We start from the raw sequence: 27463 nt of genomic DNA, 5'->3' as shown, positions 1-27463 counted from the left end.
CACCCGCTGGCTTTTTCTTCAAACTACATCATTTGAGAATGGGTACCTGCCAGCTTGTCTTGGACTGAACATACAGTGTGACCTCTGGAGGATAAAATATCACCAGGAACACTGGACACCTAAGTAGATTATTCATCTATCCTTTCTATAGTCTCTGGTTACAAGAGCCCCATGGCAACAGCAACAAAAAGATATGCAGATCTTGCACTGCTCTGCTCTTTCTGGGTCTGAACATCAAAATGCCTTTGATAAAGGCAAATCTGGAATCAGATGGTTCATTTCAGGTTCAGGATCTGCCCCTGGTATTTTTACCTTGCTAGAAATGTTGCCAAAGGAGGATCAGGCCTCTAAAATGCCGGAACATCCTGTTACACCTGTGTGACACACAGATCATCGTTCTTAAAACCCTTCCCTCTTTCCCATCTCCCATTTATTTTGCCCCATCTTTACAGACTGTAACTAGACAGCCAGGTACTACTGCTGTGACATAGATACAAGCAGGGAGAAACAGGTCCAGTGCTTCAGAAATAGTATTTTCAAAGGGAATTAGATGCCATCAGCTGTCACACCTCAGAGGACCTAGGTCTGAAAGACCCTTCCCCTTGCAGAGCAGTACATGCAGAAGGGGGAAGGAACCAGACACAGAGAAACACTTACAAGCCCATCTCCTTGACCCAGACTCTTCTCTCTCTCTTCTTATTTGTCGGGCCCTGTGATGTTATTTTTCATCTACATCTTCTCTCATATGATTATTGGATTTTATGGTAATTCAGGGAGGAGGGGACCTCCGGTGGTCTCTAGTTCAACCTTCTGCTCAAAGCAGGGTGAGCCATGAGATCAGACCAGGTTGCTCAGGGTTTTAGTCAGATGTTGGAGACCTCCAAGGATGGAGACCATGCAGCTCTCCCAAGGCCCGTGTCTGCCCCTGTGGGAACAGCATTTCCCTGCCTGACAGATCCACCTCAGGAAGCCCCATCCCTTCCCCAGCTATGCTCCTGCACCATATCCCAGGAGGTGGTGCCGATGAGGGCTGCAAATCCTCATCTCCTTCATGGGATAACTTAGGAGCTGACTATGCTGAGAGGGCAACTCACAGGCAGGGAAATCATTCTGACCTTCCCTGTTGATAGCAGGATTTTAATCAGGGCCTGACTTAAATCATTAATTCACAGCCCTCAGGTTGTTTAAAGAGCTGTGATAAAGGGCTGAGAAGAAATTACTCTCCATTTTCTCTTGGCAGGACTGTAACGGCATGACATGGCACTCGTCAGATTGGGGAAAGAACAAGGATAATCTTCAGAATGAGAGAAAGACAGAAAATCTACCCAGAAGAAACAATGACAGAAGATTCCTCTACATATGCAAACACAAAGAGGTCAATTTAGATTTAGTTTTTTTAACATGTCTTTATTGCTTAAGGACATTTGGCGAGATAGCCATAACATAAACCTCACGTCCAGCATTACTTGGCAACACATTTCCCAGCTGGAAAGAAAATAAATTGGATTTTTTTCTTTGTGCTAATGCCACATTTTTTGGATGCTATTTTGGAAACTAATCAAGAGGTGGCTGCTCAGCATGCCTCTTCATTCTTGATGGCTTTTTAGTGCAAAAGAGCCAGCAGCAACTTTCTGAAGTCCCCAGAGGTATCAGATCGGACAGCTTCAGCTAACGACTTCTTGTACATTTGCTGGAACTTCTCCTTTATTGCTGGCAGGTCACTCTGAGGAGACACCAAAAGGCTCTTTAGAAGAGTGGGACACGCTTTCAGTAATATGCCCTGCTCTTACCAGGACCCCTGGGGTCTGATCCAAGGTCCACTGCACCCAGTGGGAGGAGGAGAGGAGAAAGCAGGAGGTCTAAAAATCTTGGAGGACGTTCAGCTTAACGTTCAGATTTGAGGTAAGCCCGTGTCAGACAGTGTGGTGACGGGATGCTAGCTGCGAAGGGGGGTACGGGCCTGTGTGGAGAGCTGTGCCGGGGCAGCCGGGGGCATCTCTGCCCTGCACTTAGCGGTGCTGTGCAGGCACAGCCTTGGTGCCAGACAAACTTGCACAGGTCGCTGTGAGCTCCGGAGGCCACTCCACGGTGGCAAGCAGGGAAAGAGGCACTTCCAGGAGTATGGCTAAAAGAGGGTTTTGTTCCACTCACAGAAGTAATATTCTGGTTACTACAAGGGGACAATTAAATGCCTTGTCTTGAGGTTTCCTGTGAAAAGGCATCCACTGCATGGGTCTGATCGTTAGCACTGTGGGTTTTAAATGTTATCATGATTGGACCATGTCTTAACAGAGAGACTACCCTGAAGCCTAATTTCTCACACTGCTGATCATTGAGAAATATGTTCTCCTCGTCCCTGTGAACGACTCCTCCTCTATGTCAAGACTGAAACAGCCCTGGGGTTACAACCTACACAGCTTATAAGGAAAGAAGACTTAAAGACTGTGTTTAAGATCTCAAATGTCTTGTGCAGTTTTGTGCTTTTTAAAATGACAATTATCTCCTTTGGCTCTTCATTTTTCTGCCCTCCTCCCCATCTGTTTTTCCCAGCTGGAATCAGAGAGAATTGGCAACATATGTTTATAAGCAATTCTGAATTTGGGAACTGCTGCTTTATCATTACTTAACCATGAATTTACTTCTACACATGCTATTAGGGCCAGACCTCCCCATGGGTTACTTTTAACCAGGTACAGTTGACTCCACTTGAAACTGCCTGCATGCTTTCTGGTTTAGTTCTTTTGAAAACAGAAATAGATGCGATATCAAAATTAGGGTTGCCTGGGTACAAAAGCAGAGTGTGACCACTGATGTCATTGGGCTGAAATGGGTTGACTGAGCACATGATCTACCAGGACTCACTCCATACCCTCTACATTTGTATTTCTCCCAGAGCTGATGTGAGGTATTACAGGTTGCAGGATACCCTACCTCAGCCCTGGTCACAAGGATGCGAATCAAGGTCTCTTCATCAGTCCCGGCTCCTTTCATCGACTGGTACAGAAGTGTAGCGAAGTAACCTGGGCAGTCTTTGGCACAGCTGACTAGAGAAAACAGTAAGAGGCTTCATTACACTTGTGTATTTACACTTTGCGATATATCTTCAAGGAGAAGGAAATAAATATGGAAGAGATAAAGGAAACTCTCTAGGGTTTATGCTCAGGCATATGAGCTGGTAGGGCTTTCATTCTGTGACTGGTCCCCTATCAGTATGCAAGGAAAAGTCTTGGAGTCTGAACAGGGACATACATTTCTCCATGGGGAAAACGTGTTACACAGTGAGATGATGAGCACCGAGTACTCTGCCATTCCACAGTGAAAATGAAATGAATGAGAACAAGCATTTGCCCCTCTTGAGTTCCTCTTGCCCTTCATTCTTGGCGTAGCTGCTCACTCTGCAGCTCACAGGAGCAAGATTTGGGAGACCCCAGATCCAGATGGATAACAACAATACCAGAGCCAGGGCCCAAGCTTAAATACCAGTCACAGTCATCCCCAGCGCTAGATTGCTGTCAAGGACCCTGTACATTTTTGTGGTGGCTGGGTAGCACAGTTCCGATGATGCCCAGGCATCAGCTGGAAGTTATCAACAGCCATGGCCTCAGGGGCAGCTTGGAGGTGGCTGCCCTGTGTTAGAGGGCAAATAATTTAGCTGTGTGGAGAGGAGCTGTGTCTAGCAAGTTTTATTTCTAAAACTAAGGGGTCCAAATCACTAGTGAAAACTGTCTCTTCTTTTCCTGGCAGATATGTTGGCTCAGTTTAGGGCTATCATCTCAATGGCTGTTGCCACAAAACCCCAACAACCAATGTCAGGTGATGGCAAGAACTAGAAAAGAAAGCTCTTGACACATTTATTTTTTACCAAGAGTGAGATAAGCCTTCTCCAGATCTCCAGATGTTTCACTTTTAATAGATTCTTCTATGTCCTTCCCACACACCTATGAGGACAACAAAAAGGAGCCATAAGAGCTGCTGTCTGTACACATCATCCCACTGCCATAAAACCAGCATCAGATTCAGGATCCATTGGCAAAAGGCCAATGCAGATCTTTTAGAGCCTTTACAAGGGAGTAATTCAAGGGCAAATGAAGTTCTTCTCTGGCCTAAGTGCTCACAGATCCACTGGCACCGAAAGAAGAAGGTCTGTGCAGCTAGGTAAGGCACAATGGTTAAGCGATGGATAACCTACATCAAGCAGTTGCACGTATCTGAAGGCTTCTGGGACAAAGAAGCTGCAGCTTCTTCTTGAGTGACCCCCTAGTCAGGAGAAACTGTTCGAGCTTCCTCTAACCCCTCTATCAAAGGCTCTGGATGGCTCCCACACAAATAAGATAATTTTTGGAGCTTTACCAGCTCTATGAAGTTTTGTTACTTATTGTCTTTGGCTTCCCAGGGAAAGTTTACAAGCACTGCAGTTGTTCCCTAGTTTTTGTATTATTCTGTAGAAAGGGGAAAACCAGACTGCCACTTCAAAACAGAGTTTATCCTGACTTTTGTGAACTTCATGAACGTCAAAGGATTTTACTTTGCTCTGTTTTGTCTACCAGGATAGCCCTGCATGGTTCAAGACTAGTGGACTTTTAGGTCAGAGCTGGGACACCATGCACACAAGGCAGAAAGGGGTACCTTCTGAGGATTTAGGCTTAAGTTCTGCAAACCCCCAACCTGATTTAGGTCTTGCCCTATTTATCTTTCCAACTGCAGAGAAGGACTGATATTTGCATGGCTCTAATCTTGGCTCACTTCTACTTCAAGTAGAGCCAGGCAGGATGTGGTGGATGGGTTTGGGCAACCTGATCTGCTTGGCTTTAGGAATCAAAAAGCCAAGGTAGCTTGGCTATCAGAGCATTTAACTGAACCCCCAGGGTCTGGGCCACTCCAAGGGAGAGAGTGTCAGTTAGTGACTGGGTTTGTGTTCCTGCCAGCAACAAACCAAAACTTGGATTAAGCTGCAAACATTTTTCCAGCTATGGGTTCCTTATTATGCTGACACTGAAGTATGGCCTTGACTGGAGATTTTTTCATCTTCAGTGCCTAGGGTTACAGTTTTCTGATGAACTCAGAGTCATCCTAGGGAAGTTCAGGACTGTGCACCAGAGGCTAGAGGGGGGGACCCTCTCCTGAGAATACATGTCACTGCTGAGCTTCCACCTTGCTGCCAGGAGAAGGACCTTGGGTCTCCCATTGCTTTGTCTTTCTCAGGTCATTTCCAGGCAAGAGGCCTCAGTGGAGGTCAGGTCCAGGCCCAGGCATGAGTAAAATGTCCCTGGTGGGTGATACAGGGAGAAGTACCAGACAGCCGGGATCATCCTGCTGCCTACTTTGCCTTATGTTTTGGAGACAGACGAGAGCACATCAAAGTACCTGCACAGGCTGTCTGCCCAGCGTGGGCAGAGAGGCAGAGACTGGAGATGTGCCTCTGCCCAGCCAATATGAGCGTGTGAAGCAGGGCGATCAGGAGGAGAGACCTTGCCAGGCTCTGCTTTGGAGGAGAGGAAAAGACCAGAAAAGCAAAACCCTGCTTCAGGGCAGGAGTTTGCGAACCTGTCCCTTTGTTGGTCCTCCTGAAGGAGTAGGGACACCCACTGTCATGCAGCTGTGGGAAGGAAATGACATTGTGACATTTATTTGGCTGGATGTTGTGTAGGTTCTGAAGGGGAATAGGTTCTTCACTGGCAGAAGATACAGCTTTTATCCCCTATTTCCTTAGGATCAGGATCCAGTTGCATAAAAATGTTTTCCAAGATTCTTAAAGCATTCAAGAAGTTTTAAAATGGCAAAGGATTGCCTGCTCTACATGTATTTGTAGGGTCTGCAAACCACATGTCAGGCCCTATGCAACCCATACCACAGGAGAGAATAACTCACCTTTTTGTAGGCTTGAAAAGTAGCTCTCAGCTGACTATAGCTTCTCTTTGCTAAGACCACATTGAAAGCCAGCTCCTCTGTTCCCCAGCGGCCTTCTCCTGCCTTAAACATGACATGTTATTTTGTTTAAAGCACTTGTTTATTCACAGTAGAGACAAAAAGTCAGCCAGAGCCCTTGACTGACCGAGCTCCAGCCCGTCCCTCCCTTGCTCATCTGCTTACACTGCCATCGCCTCTGTGCTTGGTGCATTTAGTCACCCCCGAGGCAGCCCTTTCTGTGCAACACAGGGCAAACAGGGATTTTTCCACAATTGCACTTACTTTATACAGATCGGTGGCATCTTGCTCAGCGAGCTCTGCATTGACCTGTTGGGTCTCGTCTCTGGTTGCCTACAGAAAAGGACATGACCGTAAAAAAAAAATCAGACCAAGTGCTGGTTACATTTCCTAGTGGAAGGGAAAATTGTCAGCTTGTGGCCCTCACAAATATTTTGGTTATAGTTTTGCTGCCATCTGCTGACAAACGCCTAGTAATGGGGCACAGAAGGGCTTGGTGGTACAGCTTTGAACGGTCTGTTCACGTTTACCGCAGCCCCTGGTTTTGCTGACTTCAGAGATGCAGCCTGTATGGTAGGGTTTTATCTCCCAGGTTGATTAGCTATGCGCTGGGGCCCTAACGAGATCGCAACCCTGATACCTCTGGAGCAGGAAGGGACTGTCAGGGGTGGGCAGCGGCACGGCGTTAGACCATACCCTGCGGATGCTCCCCTGCGGCAGGGTGGCCTGCTGGTCCCCTCGTCCCCAGACTCCTTCCCATCCCATGGGTGCCCCCCTCCCTCCCTCAGCCAGCATCCCTACGGAGCAGAAAACAAAATCAGAGGAAAACCTGACCTGAGTTTGGAGTTAGCTCTGCTTTGCGGAGGGCTGGACTAGAGTCGCTCCAGAGGTCCCTTCCCACCTGGCTTGTTCTTTGGTTCTGCTTTCTGCCATTTTTTGCAGCATTCTCCCACTGGTGTAAAGCGGTAGCGTGTGTGGCTGGATGTTGGGGTGGGAATGGGGCCGAGATGTGCAGACAGAGCTGGGGCAGGGTGGCCCCAACACAGCCTTTGACATCCACCCCCTGGGAGCTGAGCTGCTGGGCACATACAGCACCCTGGGCTCACACCACGAAGTTTCTTAGGAAAGCAGCTGGTGTATCTGTCATCCAGCTACTGCAGAAAGGTTCCCGGTACCTGCCGTGAAGTGCTGATGGTTTTCATGGTGCTGGATATGCCCTGATAACTGCAAAATATTTTCCTGACTAACCTATATACTCTGAGCATTCACTAGCACTGTAATTCCTGGTAGAAATTATGAAGGACTCATCTATGAAAAAAATCTATGAATAATATGTATTTGTGACTTCTGAAAATATACCCCAAGAAGTTGAAGACAGCTGTATCATTGCTTTCCAGAATGGGAATCTAACTGTGATGTATTTAGTGATATGACTGTTAGGTTAAAGCTTCTATTTATTGAATCTTTTAATTTCTTAGGACTGTCTGCATTTCTAGGTGTGATCCTACTCTTCTTATACTGTGTCTTCATGAAGATACTAATTTTTTTCTTTATTTCATGTAGGTGGTTTAAAATAAAGTGTGTTCTAATGGAAAATATGCTTTTTTGGTGAGTGGAAAGCTAACATAACAGCAATTTCTTTCTTACTTTTTCTGTACTTATCTGAATTGTAAAATCCTCAGCTGAGATGGAAATCAGATTTCGCTGGTTTTGGGCAGAATTCAGCATAATGTAGCTATGACCTTGAATGGGTATTCTAGCCATTACGATGGTACAAATAATAATAAAACGACGCTGTTGTCTTCAAAGTATCAGAATTTATAAAAGTACTTCTGATTTTATAAATTAAAATTTTATGTATTAAAAAGCTATAGATATAGAAGGCTCTTATACTGAAGAATGCCTTTTGCTTACTGTAATTACCTCATTATTATATTACATATAATAATTACATTATTATAAATACCAGCTAATACTTATTATGATTACTTAGTGTAGACAGGATAGAGAAAAGGAAATATCTCTGTCAGGTAGCTGCATAAGAGGGAAGCCCCCAGCCTTACCTCTAGCACAGTGAGTAATATCTTCTGTAGAGAGCCACTAGTATCACTTTTAACATCAGACTCCAGATCCCTATCAAAGACTGTGGAGAAAAAAAAAATCTGTGAGGGTTCCCCCAGTGATAAAGGCTTTAAATGAAGGTGTGTGTTCAAAAGACAATACTACTTACGCTGTTTGTATGCCTTCTTTATGTTTACAATTTCCTAGGCAAAGAAATAAATAAAAAAGGAAAACATATTTAGAAATAAATTAATAAGTAAAAATAAATAAATTTAATTAATAAACAAATAAGCAAACAAACCCCCAGCAAGTCAGTACCATGCCCATGTTGCATGAGGCATCGCAAGCATGGGGTGGGAGAAGCTGAATTCCCATTCCCCGCTCACGCCGGGACTGACTGCAGCACAGAGACACGGCTCAAACCCAGCCCGGTTCAGGACAGCATTTCAAGGGATGCCTGACTCGTGCAGGCGTCCCTTGGTTTCACTTGCATTTCAGTGTAAGCTAAAGGGCTTTTTGAAGAGGACTGCATTCCTGTACCTGGTAGGAGCCACCTCTGAATGGTCAGAGCAGTGCCAAAGCTCTCTTTCACGGGCACCCGGGGGTTTCTCTATCATCAGTGTTGCCTCTGTGCCATCCAGGCAGATATGAGTAGGACCAAGGAAGGAATTTGAATTATATTGCTCTGAACTCCTGCAAGACTTCCAGCCCTGGTGTGGCAACCTTACCACTGCTACCAGTGACAACAGGCATTTCAGCTGTGGAAGCTGGTCTGATCCCTTCTCCTCCTCCCGGGGGGATGCTTTTGGCAAGCTCTTTGCCCTGCTACCTAAGGAAAGTCATGCATGGTGTCCCAACCTTATTGTTTTGTGTGCAGAGAATCTCAATCAGCAGTGTCTCATCCGTCCCAGCGCCCTTCATCGCCTTCTGAAGCTCTCGGGCCTCGTACTCGCAGGGCAGGTCCAGCAGAGCCAGCACAGCCTTTTCAAAATTCCCACTCAGGTCTCCCTTCAGGTCTTCTTCCAAATCCTGCGGGGGCAGTCGGAAGGGTTAGCACAAAAGCTGAGGTGGGATTAGAGGGTTTCTTAATTTGTTTTGGGAAATGTCATGATTTCAAAGCTTCCTCTGTATCAAAAAGGGACAAAAACATAAAAAAGCCTTTAAATATGTGGACCTTTTTTTTTTCAGAATAAATTCCCTAAAAATTTTTGTTTCAGATTGAGTGAAATGATTGTCCCATCTTCAAATACCAGCTGATATCTGTCCAGTTTTGACTCTAACTTGTTTAAATAACTGCAAACTAGTGTTTTTAAAAGCTTAACAGGAGACTGCTCTGAAACACAATGCAGAAACTTCCTGCTTTGAAAAAAGCAGGGATCCCTTCAAAAGAAGTGATCCAACTTAGGAAACTTCTCTTCCACTTAAAACTGACTTACTGGAAAAAGCAACAAATTTCTACAAAGTGCTTTGGTGCCAAGCAATCAGCATTTTTTGCACCAAAAAAACCCCAAACAAACCAACCTTCTGTGATACGATCTACTTAATTCAAAATTTATTACAACCCTGGAGAAGAACTAGCTAGTGCATGTACACTGAGAAGGATGCCTACTGATGATTTATTTGAAGTCCTATCTGCAGTTAACATTTCCTGTAGTATGGGAAGTACTTGACAAGTTGAGAACAAGAAATGAGAAGCCTAGCTCTAAATCTATTGTTCTTAAATAACCTCTTATACAATCGCAAGTGAACACTCAATCTTTTCAAGTCAAAGCCTGACATTGGTGTTGGAGCAGTTTCAACGCGTGCACCATGAACCTTGCTTCCTGGAGCAGCAGGAGAGCAAAATGGTCCAACTTGTGGCTCCTTCCCGAATGATTCAGGCTGCCCAGGCAAGGAAGAAGGGTTGCTACATGCTGATGTAACCGGGATGTCTCATGGTATTTGCTTATTTCTAATGCCTGTTTTTATTAATCCTCATTACAGAACTAACTCTATAGTGTTTATGTAACCACAAAATCTTTATCATGCTTGCTGTAAGTTTTACATATAGAAGGCTTTCAGGTCCAGTGCTGCCTGTCTTATTAACATTGATAATGACTAATGAGCAAGCAGACCTTAAGAAAATACCAATTTAATAATAAGCTCTGCAGGATTCAGCTGTTTACCTAAATAATATATTGGAAGCTTTATTTTTCTTACATGCAAAATCGTTAAGGAAGTCTATGCTTCCTCCTCCAGAAATCAAGCGCTCAATGAGACTTCTTAGTTTTACAAGGTGTATTCTACTTCATCACTGGAAGAAATCAATACTACATCTATTAAACTCAACAAAAATACAATGAGGTAAGATCAAATAGTTCCTCTGAATTTGCATCTGGTCTGAGAGGGATTCTGACTTAAAATTCCCTTTTACATTAATTTCTTTTTCTGAATGTGCTGAAGACGAACACAAGCTGAAATATTTTTTTATTTCAGTTATGAGTTATTTTCTGTCTTTCCCAACTTTGATTAAAATGCTGTCATCTGGTTAAGCCTGATTTCAAGAAGACTCTGAGGCCTAAGATTAGAAATATAATTGGTATTTTGGGAGATAAAATAAATTGCTGAATCAGAAACTAACTGGTGTCCTCCTTAAATCCACTGCACCCTTGATATTTTCAAAAGCAGAGGCCTGTAGGCTATATTTCTAGCAGGCATGTGGTTTGAAACAGAGAGGACATTTATTTAAAAAATACCTTGCTATACAGAGCCTTGTACTTCTGTTTTATTTGTTGTCTCTGCTCTGCTGTTCGACTCGACAAGACTTCAATAATTTTCTTTTCATCAGTTCCTGAAAAAGAAGTTGTGCATAGGAATTATTTAATCAGGAATCTAATGCAGAGGAAAGAAAAAATGATCTCTAAAGAGAAGAAAATTGCTATCCATAAATCCCCACTGGTGCCAACTTTAGAATTTGTAGCATCTAAGATTCTTCTGAGGATATATTTAACTGTAGTCAGCTACAATGTTCAGACCATAAAATACAAGTTCTCCATCTCACGCCGCTCATATTTTATCAGGGAAATTGAGTCTTCTGTTTGAGAAGGTCAGACACTGCTCCTAAAATGAGGGTTATGCCAGTGCCCGTGGGCTGACGTACACATTTTTGGTGGCAATGTTTGTTTGTGTAGTCCCGAGGGACCAGCCACCAGATCCAGTTCATTAAGCACGTGAACGCTTGTGCCAGCACAAGAGACTGAACGGCGTGGGGCGAGAGGCTGGGGTAGGTGAGCATGTGTTTAAATCAGCTTCATTAACCCACAGCCTGTGCAGAATGGGTTGTGCTTTGCGCTAAATGGAGTCAGGAGGAGGAGGAGCAGGAACCAGCCTTCGTGGTCTGCTGGTGCTGTTTTGCTTGGCAAAAGTAAGTGAGAGTGAAGTGGGAGCGTGCGGTGCCCCCGTGATGGGCACCACAGCAGCTGCATCTCCCGGGAACCCATGGGGGAACTGAACACGCAGCACCTCTCCAGCAGAAACCCTCGGGCAGCTTTGAGCTGTAGCTCATGCAATGGATGGAAGCAGCTTACTAAAGGCAATGACCTTGTTCTTGTACTTTTCTTGCCCTCAGCCATATAAACAGATGTTTGCACTAAACAAAGTTGCTGTAAGGCATCCGTTCTGTTTGTGGCTAAAGGGTCAGGACCGCAGTGACGTTACTTGGATGCCCAAAAGACACAATAGAGCAGCTATTGCATTAACTTGCGTGTCCTGGTGCACCTCCATCTAAGGGCCAGCAGCTTGCCTCAGGCATTATTTCTTCAAGACAAGTATTGAAATGGAGAATGTGTATCAGGAGAGACCTATGACTCTGCATGTGATGGGCACTGCCAAAATGCCCATAGCATATAACGGGTTTAGATGGCTGATCATAGGCATCAAGCCATATGCTAGGTCTGCTGATGCATGCATGTCACGCTGGTGGACACTGCCCCATGCTCTCCTTGTGCTCTTCCATCTGCTGCACCCACCTACTGGGCTTTGTGCCATGCCTCATCTCAGGCTCTCGGGAGCAGGGATCAACAAGGCTTTCCGAGGAGCGGCCGGTACAAAGGATAAAATTACAAATGGTACTGGCATTCGGCAGCAGCTGATGCATTTTCACCCCCTGCATATCACCATCAGGTACATACAGGACAAGCTTAGGGCATCTTGTCCAGTTCTTCCTGCTTAGAACTGAGGCAGAAGGCATGGTCCAGTTTTAGAAGGAAAAGCACTCCTATCTGACAATATGGGGTTAAACTCTCCTTAGGAGAGTCCTATGAGGAACTGTCTTGAGGGGGCTCAGCTGATAGGATGGGAACAGTTCCTAAAATGCAGCACTTACTTAACCAGCTGATTCTGAACGTCAGTGCTACACCAGGAAGAAATGCTTAAATACATGTTTACTGTGCAAATGCCTGGAGTGAATTAATAACTTACTGCTCTCATGTGCTGCCTGGCTGTTCTTCCTCTGCTGGACGCTGTCACCTCCATGGACCTGAAGATCCCATGACCACTGTGCATTCCTCATTCACATCAGTGCACAGCCAGCCAGCTTACTTCAAACTACCTTAGAACATGGTGGGAGCCAGTATTTTTGTTTAAAAATCACTGATGCAGATTAAGAGCACCATATATTCCTTTCAGCTGATGGAGCTGCAGTGGGCTTTGATGGACATATGGGGGTGGTGATGTTTGTTACTGGCCCCTGAAGGGCTGGGAAAGGACATATATAAGGACACCCTAATCCGATGTGACTAGCTGGACCCCTTGACTGTCGTATCAGTCTTGACAGCTTGATGTTCCTATCACAGGGAGCAAATACCATGTTTATCCCAATTCCCTGGAGCCAAGCAATTAACAAACTAGATCTTACCAGTCTTTGAGGAACAAGCTGGCTTCCCTTCCCATTTATCTTAATCACATAAAACTTCATGGGTATGCATGTTCTTTGAGTCAGTAAGTGACAGGAAGCATAAAGATTACCTGAAACTGGTTGGAACAGTTGTTTTGCCCTAGGTTTATGTATATGCTCTTTATAATATTGAATATTATAATTATTAATTATAATAATTAATTTCCCTTTGTATAAAAAACAAGAGCTTTCTTACCTGCTCCTTTGCAGGCACTATGTATTTTCTTGGCATCTCGGTCTGGATCAAAACCATGATGATGGTGTTTATTGGTTGACTAGGAAAACAGAGGCACAACAGATACACGGGAGACAATTTTGCATTAGTCTCTCTGAATGACAGCAGTTTGGGCCAGTTTCTTGCTTGATATTTGTTTACACCACCTAAACCGTGAAGTTCATGCCAGCCTTTGCTGAAACACTCTATCTGTCACTAGGGCTCCTAGAATGGATCCACAAATAGCTGTCACCACATGACACACAGTGCTGATCATATATAACTTTGTTCTGCCAGTTCAGCCTTATTAAAATAATTTAAAGGTAGTAACTTCATACTAGGCATCTTCATGCCAGATCAAATCACTTTATAGTAGGCCAATAAAAACGCCCTATTAGACATGTACAGAAACAGGCCCTGCCTCTGCAGTATGTTTGTAAGTACTAGGAGCTTACAATCTGAATCAGCTGAATAAAAACTGGTCCTGCAAACCTTTCTTGCATCGATGCATTCATGCAATCAAGATAATTGGAGATATATAACGTGATAAAGCTGGTGTTTTTTTTATTTTGGCAAAATAGTACATGTGGTTACCTTGAGCTAAATCTATCGGGGATAATAACTCAAAGTCCACAGCCGCTGCAGTTTACATCCAGACATACCACTGTAAACAGAAAAACCATGCCTGTTCCTACTAACCTGACAAGCTGTGAATCACAGGGGCTGAAATGCTGGTACACCCTCTATTCTGCTGTTTCTCAGACGAGGGTAGAAGTTATCTGAGACCAGGAGGTCGGAAAGGTTTTCAACCCCTGTAATATCATGAATCAGATCTTTTAAATGCCTAAACTCTAAAATAATACTGGAAAATAGGTCCTAGGCTCCTAAATCAAATAGAACTATATGCACACCACAGATTCGGGAGGTCTAAGCAGGCACTGCAAGTGCTTTGGCATTTCCATTCAAATAGCAACATGTGGATCAGGCTACTTGCTTTGCAGGGCTGCCAGGCATTGGCACCACCACTGTTGATTAAGAGTTATGATACCCCAGGGCATGGCGCTCTGCTCTCCACTAAATTAAGGGTTACGACACCCCAGCGCACGATAGTCTGCTTTTAGGCCCTTCTGAAAATGCCACCAGCCTACTGAAGAGCAGAAGAGGCTAAAGGGCTGATTAACTTCCTTGTCTTTGGGGATAGCACAGGGCAGAGACGATTCCTGAAAGACATTAGGCACAATATCATTCTGCTTGTGCGATAAAGAGAATTTAGCCTTATGGCTGCGGGCCATGCCCTGCCACGTACCCATCTGGCCAGAGAACAACCTGGTTTATTTACAAGTATAGATACAGCCTGGAAATCTGTTTGTTGGTATTCTTCAAAAGTTTTGTGCTGTGATCTACTAGCTCTGGTGGAAAAGCTACAGCTCTGGATAAAGGAGTCCTCTGTCAAAAGACAAAGGGTCTTTTCTCAAGCAGAAAACCCAAGTCCAGTCCCTACGCTGCTTTACCAATGTACCTTTGTGAGAGGCTAAAGACAATTTAGGTACCTGGCTTTCCTAATGCAGTTAGCAGGTAGGATATGACTTACTGCTAATGGTAGCTGCTGTAGCGCAGCCATCTCACTGAAATTGAAAGTTATTTTTACAGCAATAGCAACTAGTAAGGTACAATAACAATGCAATAATTTCTCTTGGTCTTTACAGTGCAAGGTAACACTTTCATTGCCACATCATTATCACAAATGTTGCTTGTAAAACATGTATCCTACTGTAAGATCTGACCCGCACACATGCTTTTCTAAACCTTTCAAACAAGGTGGAAATAGATGCACATAAGTAACACTTTCTAGTGAAAGATTTTATTTAACGGTCTTCAAATTTATCAGGAATTTTGTCAAAGAGGAAAGGGAAAAGCACAAAGTTAGAAAACAGACGCACTGATCACTGTCTTTATCCAAAATGAATTGCATTCACATTTTTCTATTATGATAGGGTGTACGTGCTTCTCCTTTGATGGAATCATGTACAAAAGATATCTTTTTGCACACATGCTTGAAAATTAAGCAACTCTAATTTCTTTCTTCTTTTCTGATTACTATACCCTCATTTTCATTCTTGTGAGAATAAAATTCACCTTTGTTCTCTGTAATACCAAAACAAACAATGACAGCTAATCAGACTTGGTGGGTGATGAATTTGGGGGAACAGGATGATGGGATCCCACAATACAACAAAAGTTTATTCTGGATATACAGCCCCAGTATGCAAATGCTGCATGCACAATGGGCCTCTTTGCAGGAGAGTCATACAGGCACAGCGTTGACACAAGGAGTGTGGTCCAGGTGCTTCTCAATGTATGGCGAATTCAATGAGCATCATGGTGTAGCATTCAGGAGGATACTCTGCTGCCTGTTCAATTGAGTGTACCCTGCAGACAGCAGTGTGTGGTGCCAGTATGGTTTTCCCCTCTCCATAATACCAAGTTTAACATGCAAATTGTTTTTAAACACTTCAGTCCATACTTTAACATATGATTGGTAGTATTGTCAGAGTTACTGCTGTGTTGGGTTATGCGCTCCTAATTAATTCTTGCATCTGTATCATGCACCCTGGAGCAATCCCAAAGGACACTGTAAGCTGGAGAGACAGTATCGCTGCCTTTCCCCTGCGCCATGTGGAAAACTGCTTGTAGGAACAGGGTACAATATCAGAATGCAGTAATGATGGTGACATTAAGCTATCATTATTTCATCTCTATAGTGTTAGTATGCTTCTCAGATGATGTTCATGCCACTCATACAGTTGATCCTGCTGTCTATGTTAGGCAGCCAGTACTGAAGTTATCCTGGAGTTGTTTGCAAAGCATTTCTTTGTGAGGGTAAGGACCAGGGAAACAGCTGAAAAATCAGCAAAAAAAGGGATGATTGTGGAGCAGAAAATAGAGAGAAAAGTGCTAACATATCAAATGCACAGATTTGACTATTTTGTAGTATCCAAGTGCTATTCTAATTTATAGGCCCCCAAATTCACTCCAACAACATGACTGAGAACTGTTGCTCCACATTCACTTCCTCCTGACCTGGGACAGAAGATGCACTAGTGAGAAGTGAGAGGGAAAAGGCTTCATCTGGCACTTGCTCCCACTTTTCAGTCATTCAGCTTGGACAGAAACACCTACACAAGCACCCAAAGGCAAGGAGCTGGTTTGTACTTTGCTTTGCCTTACCCACCAGCAGTGCTGGGCTGTGGGTATCACCCTTATCATGCTAATGCTGCCATCTCGCAGCTCCCACTGCCCCATCACAGATGCACCTGGGCCTGGTAATGTCATTACAGGACTTTGGGAGAGTGATTTGCTCTCTTATGCCTTGATGGCTGGTCAGTTATGCTCAGGTTTTAGCTAACTTCTAGGTCAAACTTGTCATTGTAGCTGTTGTATTTGTGCGTAGCACAGTTGCAACAGGTAGGAAAATGGTAGCACCAGCATCTGAAACAACGTTGTGGATTTACAAGGATTCATAAAGACATAAAAAAGAAATGTTATTTCTTTTCAAAGGGAAAATCATGCGGAAGGGAAGGAAGACCTGTTTCTTAATGATGTTCAGGACATATTTGTTTAAAAGCACCAGAGGAATCTATTGAGTCAGCTCTGCTAAAGCTTCCGCCTTCAAACAAATCACTATAAAACGTTAAATGATACACCTGGGGGATATAATTCTTATAGTACTGTGTGTAATACTAGCATCAGCTTTAAACATAAGAAATCTGATACTCTGGGTAAGTGACTGTCAAGGCCAACTCATGAGTCTTCTGGAAAGCCCTGGTTAAAATTCACTACCTGCTGGGTCCCAGCCTTGATCTTGCCCACTGACGCAGCCTTTCCCATGCAGGAGAGGGAGAGCTGTTCACAACTGTACTGCTTCCTACTCTGCAGATTTTGACAGGTAGATTTTTCTGCCAGGGATAAATGGCAAAAGAAACTGATGTTTAATACCATTTGTAACTTGCAGGCATTTTCCTTTTAAAAATATGGGCAGAATCACTTTAATATAGCTCTTGTTTTAGAGTTAGGATCTTAGATTAGATTTGAGTAGTTAATGACTTACAAGTGTTATAGCAATTTTGGTGATAGTGTGATGTGGAGTCTGAAATAGCAGATGGACATATTGCACACAAATTTTGCAGCTGGACATAGTATGTAAGGGAACTTGCTTTCATAAATTGGTCCAGATCCAGCTACTCAGTTACTTCATTTTCTTCTATACTTGTCTCCAATACTTCTACAGTAATTGTGTAATTAATGTAAGTGTAATAATTAATTGTATAAATAAATGTAAGTGTAACCAGAGTTCTGGTGGTAAGAAATCCTCTTTTCACTTCCAGCCTAGCTGTATTCATGGCCTGTGTCCACTTGTTTTTTCTGCCAACAGTGTTCCTTAGCTTGAACAGGTTTTGCTTCACTCAAGCATATTTTAGACAACAATCATTTTCCCTTGCAGCTTTGGCTAGAATTGCCACAGATTTATTTCTATTAAAGTGGATAGATTATAACTGATCTAAAACTAACAGTTCTACCTTGTTGTAAAGCACACCAAGTAGTTTTTCCTACTGTAAATTACATTTGACTTTAAGGAGATGCAAGATGACTTTATAGTTGAAGATGATCTGCAATGCTTAGAGAAGCATTTGGGGACTGTTCTTTGATATTTCAGCATGTGGAGCCCTTATGGTACGCAAATAAACAGTTTAACAAAAACATCAGCAAAACCAAGAAAGACATGGGGCGGAGGGGGTGGAGGGAGCGGAATAAGAGCTCTGGTGGATTCAAAGCATCAGTAGTTAGAAATGGTGGGATGTTGCAATACATTGCAGACATTTCTGAAGACAAATTCTAATCTCTTCCTTAGGCTAAAGACAATTAAGCTTGCAGTAGATACAAAGTGCTTATCTGTCAGTAGACAAGAACAGAAGAAACACTATCATGAACATGCCAGGTAGCTTCCCGTATTGCGAAAGAGAGACAATGTACCCTACCTGAAAATAGCTGATAATAGAGCTGAGCAATCACAGCAATTTTTCCATTCCATCATCTCAAGCAGATGCCACAACCATGCACAGGAACAGAGGTTTATGGAGGAGTACCGTCAAAGAACAGAACGGGTAGCTCCTTGGGATGTTGCTGACAGTGCTCACCTGCTGCAGCTCTAACACAGATCGATGCTGATAACTAGCACGGATAAATGCAGACGCAGACCCTTACAAACAAATCACTAGGAAGAGCCAGCAGGAATGTGGCTGCTGACCAGAGCAGTCGAGATGCGGGTCTAATAGCTATGGGCAGAGCTCTAAAAAGGGCTGGATTGATCCAGGGATATTGAGTGTCCAATCCAGTCTTCATTTCTGCCAAGTCCATTTTATGTGCTTTATTTAGTGGATGTCTAATTACAAGCTTCTCTTCTTCTCTTTGGTTGCTGTTTTCATTTTTCTTTAGCTTAACAGAAGTAAAAATTAAATCTCAAAATGGCAGCACATAGAAAGGGCAGACAAACCCAGCCATGCTCTTTACCGCACTGATTCCTGCATTTGAGTGAGGTCTGGAATAAAATTTAGGGCACTATTCAGTTGTCTAAATGTGGGTATGTGATGCTGTTAGAGATGCCCCATGGTAAGCTGCCCGCAGCCTGTCAGAAGTGAGTGGTCTCCTGTGGGACTTGCATCTGTCAACCCAGTGCAGATGTCTGACATACCTGAGGGCATCACCAACAGTAACTGGAGGTGATCAACAGAATCATGCCACAGCTATTTTACCAGTTTTCTTATTCTTCACATGTATTTAATTATGTTCACAAAAATGCATTGGAGAAAAACAAGGTTTTGAAAAGAATGACATAAACCAGTTCCATATGCAGCAATCTGAGGTTTCCTTTCTACCAAGCAGGTGAGAACCAGAAACCCCTCTGCCTCGTTTCCCACAGATTTACATCTCCTGCTTGGCTGATTTTGGTGCCTCTACCACCTGCTGCAGCTGAAGCAGTTCCTGTGATGGGCATAGGCATACTGGCCCATCACTGTGTTGACTCTCTGTTGTCTTATAAAGGTTGAGCTCATGCCTCAGTTTTTTGCTCCAGGGATTTCTAACACAGTCTCTCTCTTCTCAAGATATTCAAGAAGTGTAACAGGCACCTAATAATTTTGAGACTAAGCCCCTGCTGGTAAATTAATCTAAAAGTTGTCCAGTGGGTTCAAATATTCTTAGTTAGGGTAACAGATATATACGTATTGCAGTGTCATGCATTCTGTTTCTTTACGATGCCAAGGCCCAAACAATCCATAATGTCCCAAAGGTGAGCACAGGAATGCCAGAAAACCAAACAGACAAGCCAAAACAATTGAAAACCCATCACAGATTAGAAACTGTGGAACCTGTTGAGATTTCTCAGTTCTCACCATGCACAGTCACCGAGTCACCAGTCCAAAGACCTTTGGGGAGCCTCGTCTCCAACTAATGAACCAGTTCTCCTCCAGCTCAGCACTGCTAGAGCTGTCAGGACGGGTTTGGGCAGAGCTGATCTTGCTGTAGGCAATGGATAAGTGAGCTGACATCTCAAGGTGCCTTCCAATTCTATGATTTTCTGTATTCCTCTTCTGTGTGGAGAGGAAAATTTATATTCTCTATCTGCCAAGAAATGTCCCAAACCATCTAGTCACCTTGTTAGCATAATAAACAACAGGACTGGGGTGTTCATCTCATTAGTTAAATTGTATCTAATATACTATGATCACGGAAGACAGCTTTTGGCAAATCAGCACCTAATGATTAATTTTTTATCATCACACATATACTCACGATTAATTATTTATCCTGGCAGAAACCTTTAATGAGCTACAATGCAACTAGAATCCAAGGTTAACTAGACTAACAGTACTGGATAGGAAAAAAAAAAAAGGGCACATTGTCTTAGATCTTGTGGTTTTAGTCTTCTAGTACATCACACATTGTCAGGATAACACCCTGTTAGCAGAACAGACTCTGAACTCCCACCCAATGGGACAGTCTTAGTGACAAAGAGCCCAAATCTCATCACTCATTGGCAAGCATTTCCGTATGTTATGAATAAAACACAAGAACAAACAAGGGAGTAGGCTGCTGTATTTTGATTCTGATCTACTTCCAAAGACAGACTGAAAACACGATTCTACGTTTGTACTTCATCAATAGCGTGATTTACTAGAACAGACATTTCCAGTCCTAAGTCTTTTTTTCAATACTTAAAGCTACCTTAGGCCCCTTTGAACTGCATCAATTTTTGGGTCATAGCAGAAGGTATGAGCATAACAGGAATAGTCACAGCCTTCTACCCCTATATAAGGTATATTATTCCTTTATAATATTGCCACCTTATTTTAAACCTATGCATTCCTAATAGAAAATATATCTGCCTGCTTGTGTCAGTTAAAAATGCAGTTGAGACTGGACTGAACATCAGAAGAGAGGAGGAAAAGCCACTTCAGTGGTAGCATCCAACCTGCCTGACAAGCAACATACCTCCCTCGCCCATGGCAAAGAGCCTGCAGACACGTATCACACATCTCAGAGCTGTGGGTGGGAGAGCTCTCGGAGCTGGCAGGCAGAGGATCACCCCTCCACCAGGAGCCTCCAGCTTTGCCATGGGATGGACGAGGGCCCTGGGGCAAGCTGGCAATGGAGTCCAGTGACCTGTGGTTGCCTTCTGCAGCAGCGAGGCCCTGGGTCACCGGTACAGCCCTGTTCCTGGCCGTGTCAGCCAGCCTGGCACGGGGCTGCAAATATACCTGGGGGTTAAAAGGGTGACTTTCTCACAAAGCTCCAGACCATCAATCAGAAAGGGCAGAAAAGCAGATAAAGCCCATTTCATTTCAGTGTATAGGTACTTCCGTGAGAAAAACTTCCAAATATTACAGCTCTTTAATATAGTGGAGTAGCAAAAGAAACAAAGAGCAATTACTGGTAGGCAAGGTTGGGTCTCATCTAACTGGGAAAGGCTGTTCAGGGGCAAGGATGTCTGGTCATTAGCAGATGGTGGGTTCACCATCTCCTATCATCCTGGCATCAAAGAAAGGTGTTCTTCTGCAAGCTCTTCTTCAGCGAAATTCAAATAATTTGGCTCAATTATTCAGGTAGGAATTTATATGAAATGTAAAGGCTTTTAGCACACAGGTCAGAGTAGATGGGCGCTAACATTTAAAAACAAACAGAAGCAAACAGCGGCGGCATGTTGGCAGTGGGGCAGTATCAGCAAGCACCAAGGTTTGTGCTACGGTAATAAAAAGGTGGGGTTGGTAAACACCTTTTTGACACAGGTCAATTGGCAAGCGCTCCCTTAAGGACTACATGTGTCCTTTTGACTGCAAGGTTTCTTCCTCTGCTGTTTTTTAAAATGTACCTGTCATTTTTGTTTGAGCAATTTTCTCAGTCAACCACAATATGTAACTGGAAAATTGCCATCTGCCTCCTTGACTGCTCAGAGAATGGTACCAGCATCTCCGAATGCCATCCACCATCTGCCAGGCAGGCTGTCACTCTCCCAAATCCTTACGGCTGTTTTAGAACTAACAGCTGTACAAAAGCAACATGCACTGTTGGGCTAGCTTGTTGCTGACAGTTTGTGGCTAACAGGAACAAAACAATTTCTATATGAAGTCTCTATTGGATAATACAATATATATAAGTCATGTAGATTAGACTTCATTACTGAACAGCTTTTGCAATGACTCAGTGACTCCTTCCAAACTGAGAGGTGCAAATAACCTTATTTTCTACATGTCAGACTAAAACTACAGTGACAACAAGATCCTAATAGAGTTAGTCGCATTTACTTTTTCCTATTACAAAGAAGTGGCAACAGTGAAGGTAATTTCTCTGACAGTTATTTAAACTGCAAAATTAAAACCATCTCTCTCCTACAATGTCCCTCATGTTTCTAAGTAGCTGTTAATATATCATCTCATAACACCTTATGGCTAATTTTTTATCCACTCCACTGATGTATGCTCATCAGCATGATTAAGAGAAAAATTAAGTCTGCAATTAAGAGAAAACAAAAAAAATTTGGGGAGGATCTCTCATGGCTGAATTTTACACTGTCCAGTTTTAATGTGTCCAGACCTTCTTGTGGCTGGTGGAACTCCTTAACTCAGATTACTTTTAAAATCAGAGTTAGCTACCAGGGTACCATGCAGTGGGAATGCCAAAGCTGCAAACCCACAGCTTTTATTACTAGAGGGCTCAATCCAGATGCTTAAATACAGACACCTTTGAGATGTGCCAGAGCCCCCAGCACCTGCATGGGGCTGGCAGAGGTGACACAGGGCTGACAGGGACCTGACTCCCCCCGGTGTGGCAGCTGAAGCCAAGGCAGGGAAGGATGCTAGAAATCTCTGGAGGCGTCATGCCTGTGGTTAGTCATGAGTCATGCCTCACATCACTTCCTTTTAATACTTATTTTGCAAATAAAAGCCACAGAAAAATGGCAAACAGATGGCTTTATTCACCTAGGACAAATCTAGAATTCCATGTCTGGAATAATTCTGTTACACTGGGGTGGACTTGTCTACTTTTATTTTATTGACCATAATGTCCAGTTGGAAAGCACTTTGTATGCTGGGCCATTAGGGATGATAACTAAAATGATTGGAAACTGGCATATTCTGCCTCTTTTTCAGCAGAGATACCAAATCTCTGACTTGCATACTGTAGCTTAAGTGTTCTTATGTCTTACTAAAAATTTTACACTCATTACCTCCACTAAGACTTGTCAAAAGTTTTGGTAAGTTAACATTGATGGCACTGAAGTAAATTCTTGTGTATGTCAGCATGAAAGCTAACATGACTTAAGTATTCCTACGCAGGGCTGAAAAACATGGACACAATATTTGGGAACATCATGTTGACTCTTCATGTATGCTAAAGCTGAATTATTTAAAAGAAGAACTGGAAGAATGTTGCACCCCATCAGGGAAGCCCCAAGATTACATGCTTCTCCCCTTGATCCCTTTGCTGTTTTTAAAACATTCCTCTGCAAGATGCATTATCTAAACACCATCTATATATTTATAGACACATAGAAGTGCTGCTACTATACAGACATGGCATGTTTATTGTCCAACAAACCAACTGTGTCTACTAAACTTGGAGGTTTCTGTCTCTAACTCCTTTCTACCTCGCAGGGTGGAGAAAGTCTCAAGATACTCCCAGGTCAGCTGAGTCACCCAGAGCAGCAGTAATCAGTCCATTGCTTCAGTCAGTAGTTGTAATTAACAATAAAGGCAGAGTAATTTTTCTGGATAGTAACAACAGGACTTGGTACAATATACTAAAAATGTTGTATACAAAGAAGAATGTTAGAATCCAGATATTTTGGATTTTTTAATGTTTTTGTAAAACATAATTGTTTGACCTGTTTACATTGTGTAAAACATAAATGTAATGATCCTTTGATACTTCAGACGGGTTCTTTTTTTGCCGCGAGTGCATCGTAAATTTTTCATGGCTAGATGCTTGTTAACACCTAACACAGCTGCACTCACAGGATAGTCTCAGACCTAAAAGGAACAGCAAATGTCCTGGATAAAAGGGGACCACGGAAATGAAAAGAATCTGCCACAGCTCTTCCCCAGTGGTGAGTGGCTCAACAAGAAGGTATTTCTGTCTTCTGCTGACTGTGGGCTCATGGCCAGGGACTGAACAAGAATCAGCTGTGACTGAATATTGGTCTGCCAGGGGAAGCAACAAATAGCAATTGTTGAGCTTTGTGATGAGATAATAAAATCACGCTGTGGTAAGTAATACTTGTACTAAGGAAACATTTCTACAATGATAGAAGTGTCCACAGGCAACACAGAGGCCCTTGTGATGTTTGTGAGCTTATCCCCAAGAGGACTCCTCAGGCAGATATATTCTCCAGGTTATACTTACCTTTTTACCTTCAACTTCTCAAACCATCTAGCCACAACAACCTGCCACCCGCTTCTGACATTATAGAGTCCTCCCTGGCAGAAGGTTTGGGCTACTTTACAATGAGAAGATGAAACTCAAGGGCGTCCCAGAGAATCTCAAAGAGTGGTTTAAATTAAAACCAAAGAACTCACCCACCCCCCAAATTAATTCAAGTCGCAAACGTCACAGAGAACAACAGAATAATGCATAGTCATCTTGGATTCTTGAAAGACAGAAGGTTAAAACACAATTACACAATTTCATGAAAGTCAAAATCCATCAAACTTATCACACCATCATATCATCAAAACCATTGCTGCTATTCCCAAAATGTCCCCCAAGCACCTTGCTTACAGCACAGCAGCTACCCAGATTTTCAGGTGGATTGATTCTACTTGTGGTAATTTTGAAGACAGCAAAAATACAGATAAGCTTCATGCAAGACTGCAAACAGAGAAAACAATTAGAGACTTTAAATCTCTAAGGACGTGCAGTCAAAAACTTTGATTGTAGAAAAGAGGACCGGATTGAGTTCAGAGTACAAAAAGTGCATGGAAATATGCAGATTTTGAGCTGTAATGTTGCATTAGCTCTTAATTGAGAGCTCAGTTTCTAAGAGAAAAGTACACTTCAGAGCTGGTTGGCAATTTTTTATTGAAAGCATTTTTTTTCAGTAAAATTTGGTATTTTGTTCAAATTAACATGTTCAGGAAGACATCTCCACTTTAAAATGAGACATTTTGATATACCTGAAAAGTTCCATTTTAACATCCACGTAATGGAACCTTTTCTTTGAACAATGCTTAGCTTTGAGTGAAAACTTCATTTAATAATGATATTTTAAAAATAAGTTTTAAAATGTAGATCCATTTAACCAAATAAAATACTTCATTTGACACAGACAATTAATTTTATATTTTTCCCAGCAGAATTTGGGCTATTCAAAAAAATTTCACTTCTGAAATTTCAAAGCAGGCAAAATTTTGGAAAGATGCAGTATTCAAGAATGAAACAACCCAGTTTTACCCAGCTTTCTAGTGCCAGTATTGACCATGAAAGAGGAGTTGCCTCTGTGTACTGCAGTGCCTCCCAAAGCCACCATAAACCATGGAAACAGGTGCTGTAACACCATGGTGTCCCTTTCATCCTTCATAAAAAAAGTGCTTACTGGCTCATCTGCTGACAAACTGGTAGTCCCTATGGTTGGTTTCCGTATATCCTCTGTGAGTCTGTAAGACTGGCTCTGGAGGTTTAAAAAACACAATACATAAGACACTCATGAACCTATGGTTGCAAAACACGAGATTAGGAGAAACAAAGTGCAGCTGACAAGCTTTGTTAATCATAGAATCATAGCCCCAAGGAGGACTTGGGGCTGTTGGTTGATGAGAAGCTCAACATGACACGGCAATGTGTGTTTGCAGCCCAGAAAGCCAACCATATCCTGAGCTGCATGAAAAGAAGCATGGCCAGCAGGTCGAGGGAAGTGATTCTCCCCCTCCACTCTCATGAGACCCCACCTGGAGTACTGCATTCAGCTCTGGGGCCCCCAGCATAAGAAAGACATGGACCTGCTCAAGTGGGTCCAGAGGAGGGCCACAAAGATGATCAGAGGGCTGGAGCACCTCTCCTGTGAGGACAGGCTGAGAGAGTTGGGGTTGTTCAGCCTGGAGAAGAGAAGGCTCCAAGGACACCTTACAGCAGCCTTCCAGTAGTTAAAGGGGACCTACAGGAAAGCCAGAGAGGGACTTTTTACAAGGGCATGTAGTGATAGGACCAGGGGTAATGGCTTTAAACTGAAAGAGGGTAGATTTAGATTAGATGTAAGGGAGAAGTTCTTCACGGTGAGGGTGGTGAGGCACTGGAGCAGGTTGCCCAGAGAGGTTGTGGATGCCCCATCCCTGGCAGTGTTCAAGGCCAGGTTGGATGGGGCTTTGAGCAACCTGGTCTAGTGGAAGGTGTCCCTGCCCATGGCAGGGGAGTTGGAACTAGGTGATCTTTAAGGTCCCTTCCAACCCAAACCATTCTATGATTCTACGATTCTAAAACTCATACGGTAATTCGATGTAGTAAATCCTGACACCTGGATTTTAATCAGGCCCTTCTGCGAGCACCACACTTTGAGATTACTCCTGGCCCTACTATTCAGTGATAAAACAGCCAAATTTTGAAAGTGATGGCCTTTGGGACAGGAAGTTTTTCATATATATTTAGAGAATTATTTTAGCATTTGCAATGTTCCAGCAGAAATTCACTAAACTAACTAAAATTATTTTTCCCATGACATCCTACACATCATTTCTTCTTCTCAAAATTAAAGTGCTGCCCCTTTTAACTAAGCCACAATGAGCGTTAAAACATTTAGAACCTGTGCGTTACAGTAATAGGTTCATTAATCATGTACTGCAATTAAACAATGTTACCAGCTACATATAAGTTTCCCACCCACACTTAAAGTAGATTTTGAGGTTAAATCTTCATTTGCAGCTGTATTAATGTAATTTAAAGTGAAAATTGACAAAAATAAAAACAGCAAATTGTTGCATTCTTGACAATCCAAATTAAATTACTTACATGTGAACTGCCCATTTTTGCTTAGCCTGAGTATGGAAGATGCGACTCTTCTGCTCTTAAATAAAACAAGCATACAGGTGGAATACTCAACTTTTACTAGAGCAGCTAAATCCTACCCAACCCTGGGTTAATCAATAACTTCTGACATTATTTAAATTCTAGTCATTTCAAGGTGGGGTGTATTCATCATTACATGGTGGCTTTATTATCCCTGTTATCTAATATCGCATCCTGTTGGGTCATGGAGCTGGCTGGTTTCTCCAGGGAAAGTAAAGATTTCACAATATAAGCCTCGAGATTATACATACTCGTTTATCTAATTGTTATTACAATGATTTAAAACATATAGCTATGGTAGTGCCCAACACGAGCTTTACAAACATTTTAGAAAGAAGGATGCCTCCTCTGAAGAGTTCATATCAGATCTTACGGGATTTAATAGTATTTAATATGTCACTGAGGACCCTCAGCTCCTACAAAGTATTTCAAACAGAATCTCACTGCTTGTATTGGGTTTATGTGACAAGGTTTTGGTAGGGGGGGGTTACAGGGGTGGCCTCTGTGAGAAGAGACCAGGGGTTGCCCCCATGCTGGACAGAGCCAGTCCCAGCTGACTCCAAAATGGACCCACTGCTGGGCAAAGCTGAGCCCCATCAACAATACTGGTGATGCCTCTGTGAAAACATATTTAAGAAAGGGTAAAAAATACTGCACAGCAGCTGTGAGAGAGGAATGAGAACAATGTGAGAGAAACAACCCTGCAGACACCCAGGTCAGTG

At 42.9% G+C, this 27463-nt stretch overlaps 1 protein-coding gene across 1 annotated transcript; it reads right to left on the bottom strand.

The window, feature by feature from the left end:
* Positions 1-1387: 1387 nt before the first annotated feature.
* On the bottom strand, positions 1388-26742 carry ANXA13 (annexin A13). The gene is made up of 11 exons (XM_010576939.1): positions 26685-26742; positions 13116-13194; positions 10722-10816; positions 8845-9015; positions 8156-8189; positions 7989-8068; positions 6190-6258; positions 5869-5970; positions 3863-3938; positions 2932-3044; positions 1388-1723 (listed from the first exon to the last, which is right to left on the bottom strand). The coding sequence occupies exons 1-11, from the start codon at positions 26697-26699 to the stop codon at positions 1604-1606; spliced, it is 954 nt and encodes a 317-aa protein (XP_010575241.1). The 5' UTR covers positions 26700-26742; the 3' UTR covers positions 1388-1603.
* Between the last annotated feature and the right edge of the window lie 721 nt (positions 26743-27463).

This window comes from Haliaeetus leucocephalus, unplaced genomic scaffold (genome assembly GCF_000737465.1).
Source record: "Haliaeetus leucocephalus isolate CR32 unplaced genomic scaffold, Haliaeetus_leucocephalus-4.0 Scaffold555, whole genome shotgun sequence".
NCBI lineage: Eukaryota > Metazoa > Chordata > Aves > Accipitriformes > Accipitridae > Haliaeetus > Haliaeetus leucocephalus.
The sequence above is the reverse complement of the archived record's forward strand: the minus strand, read 5'-3'. Positions and strand labels throughout refer to the sequence as shown.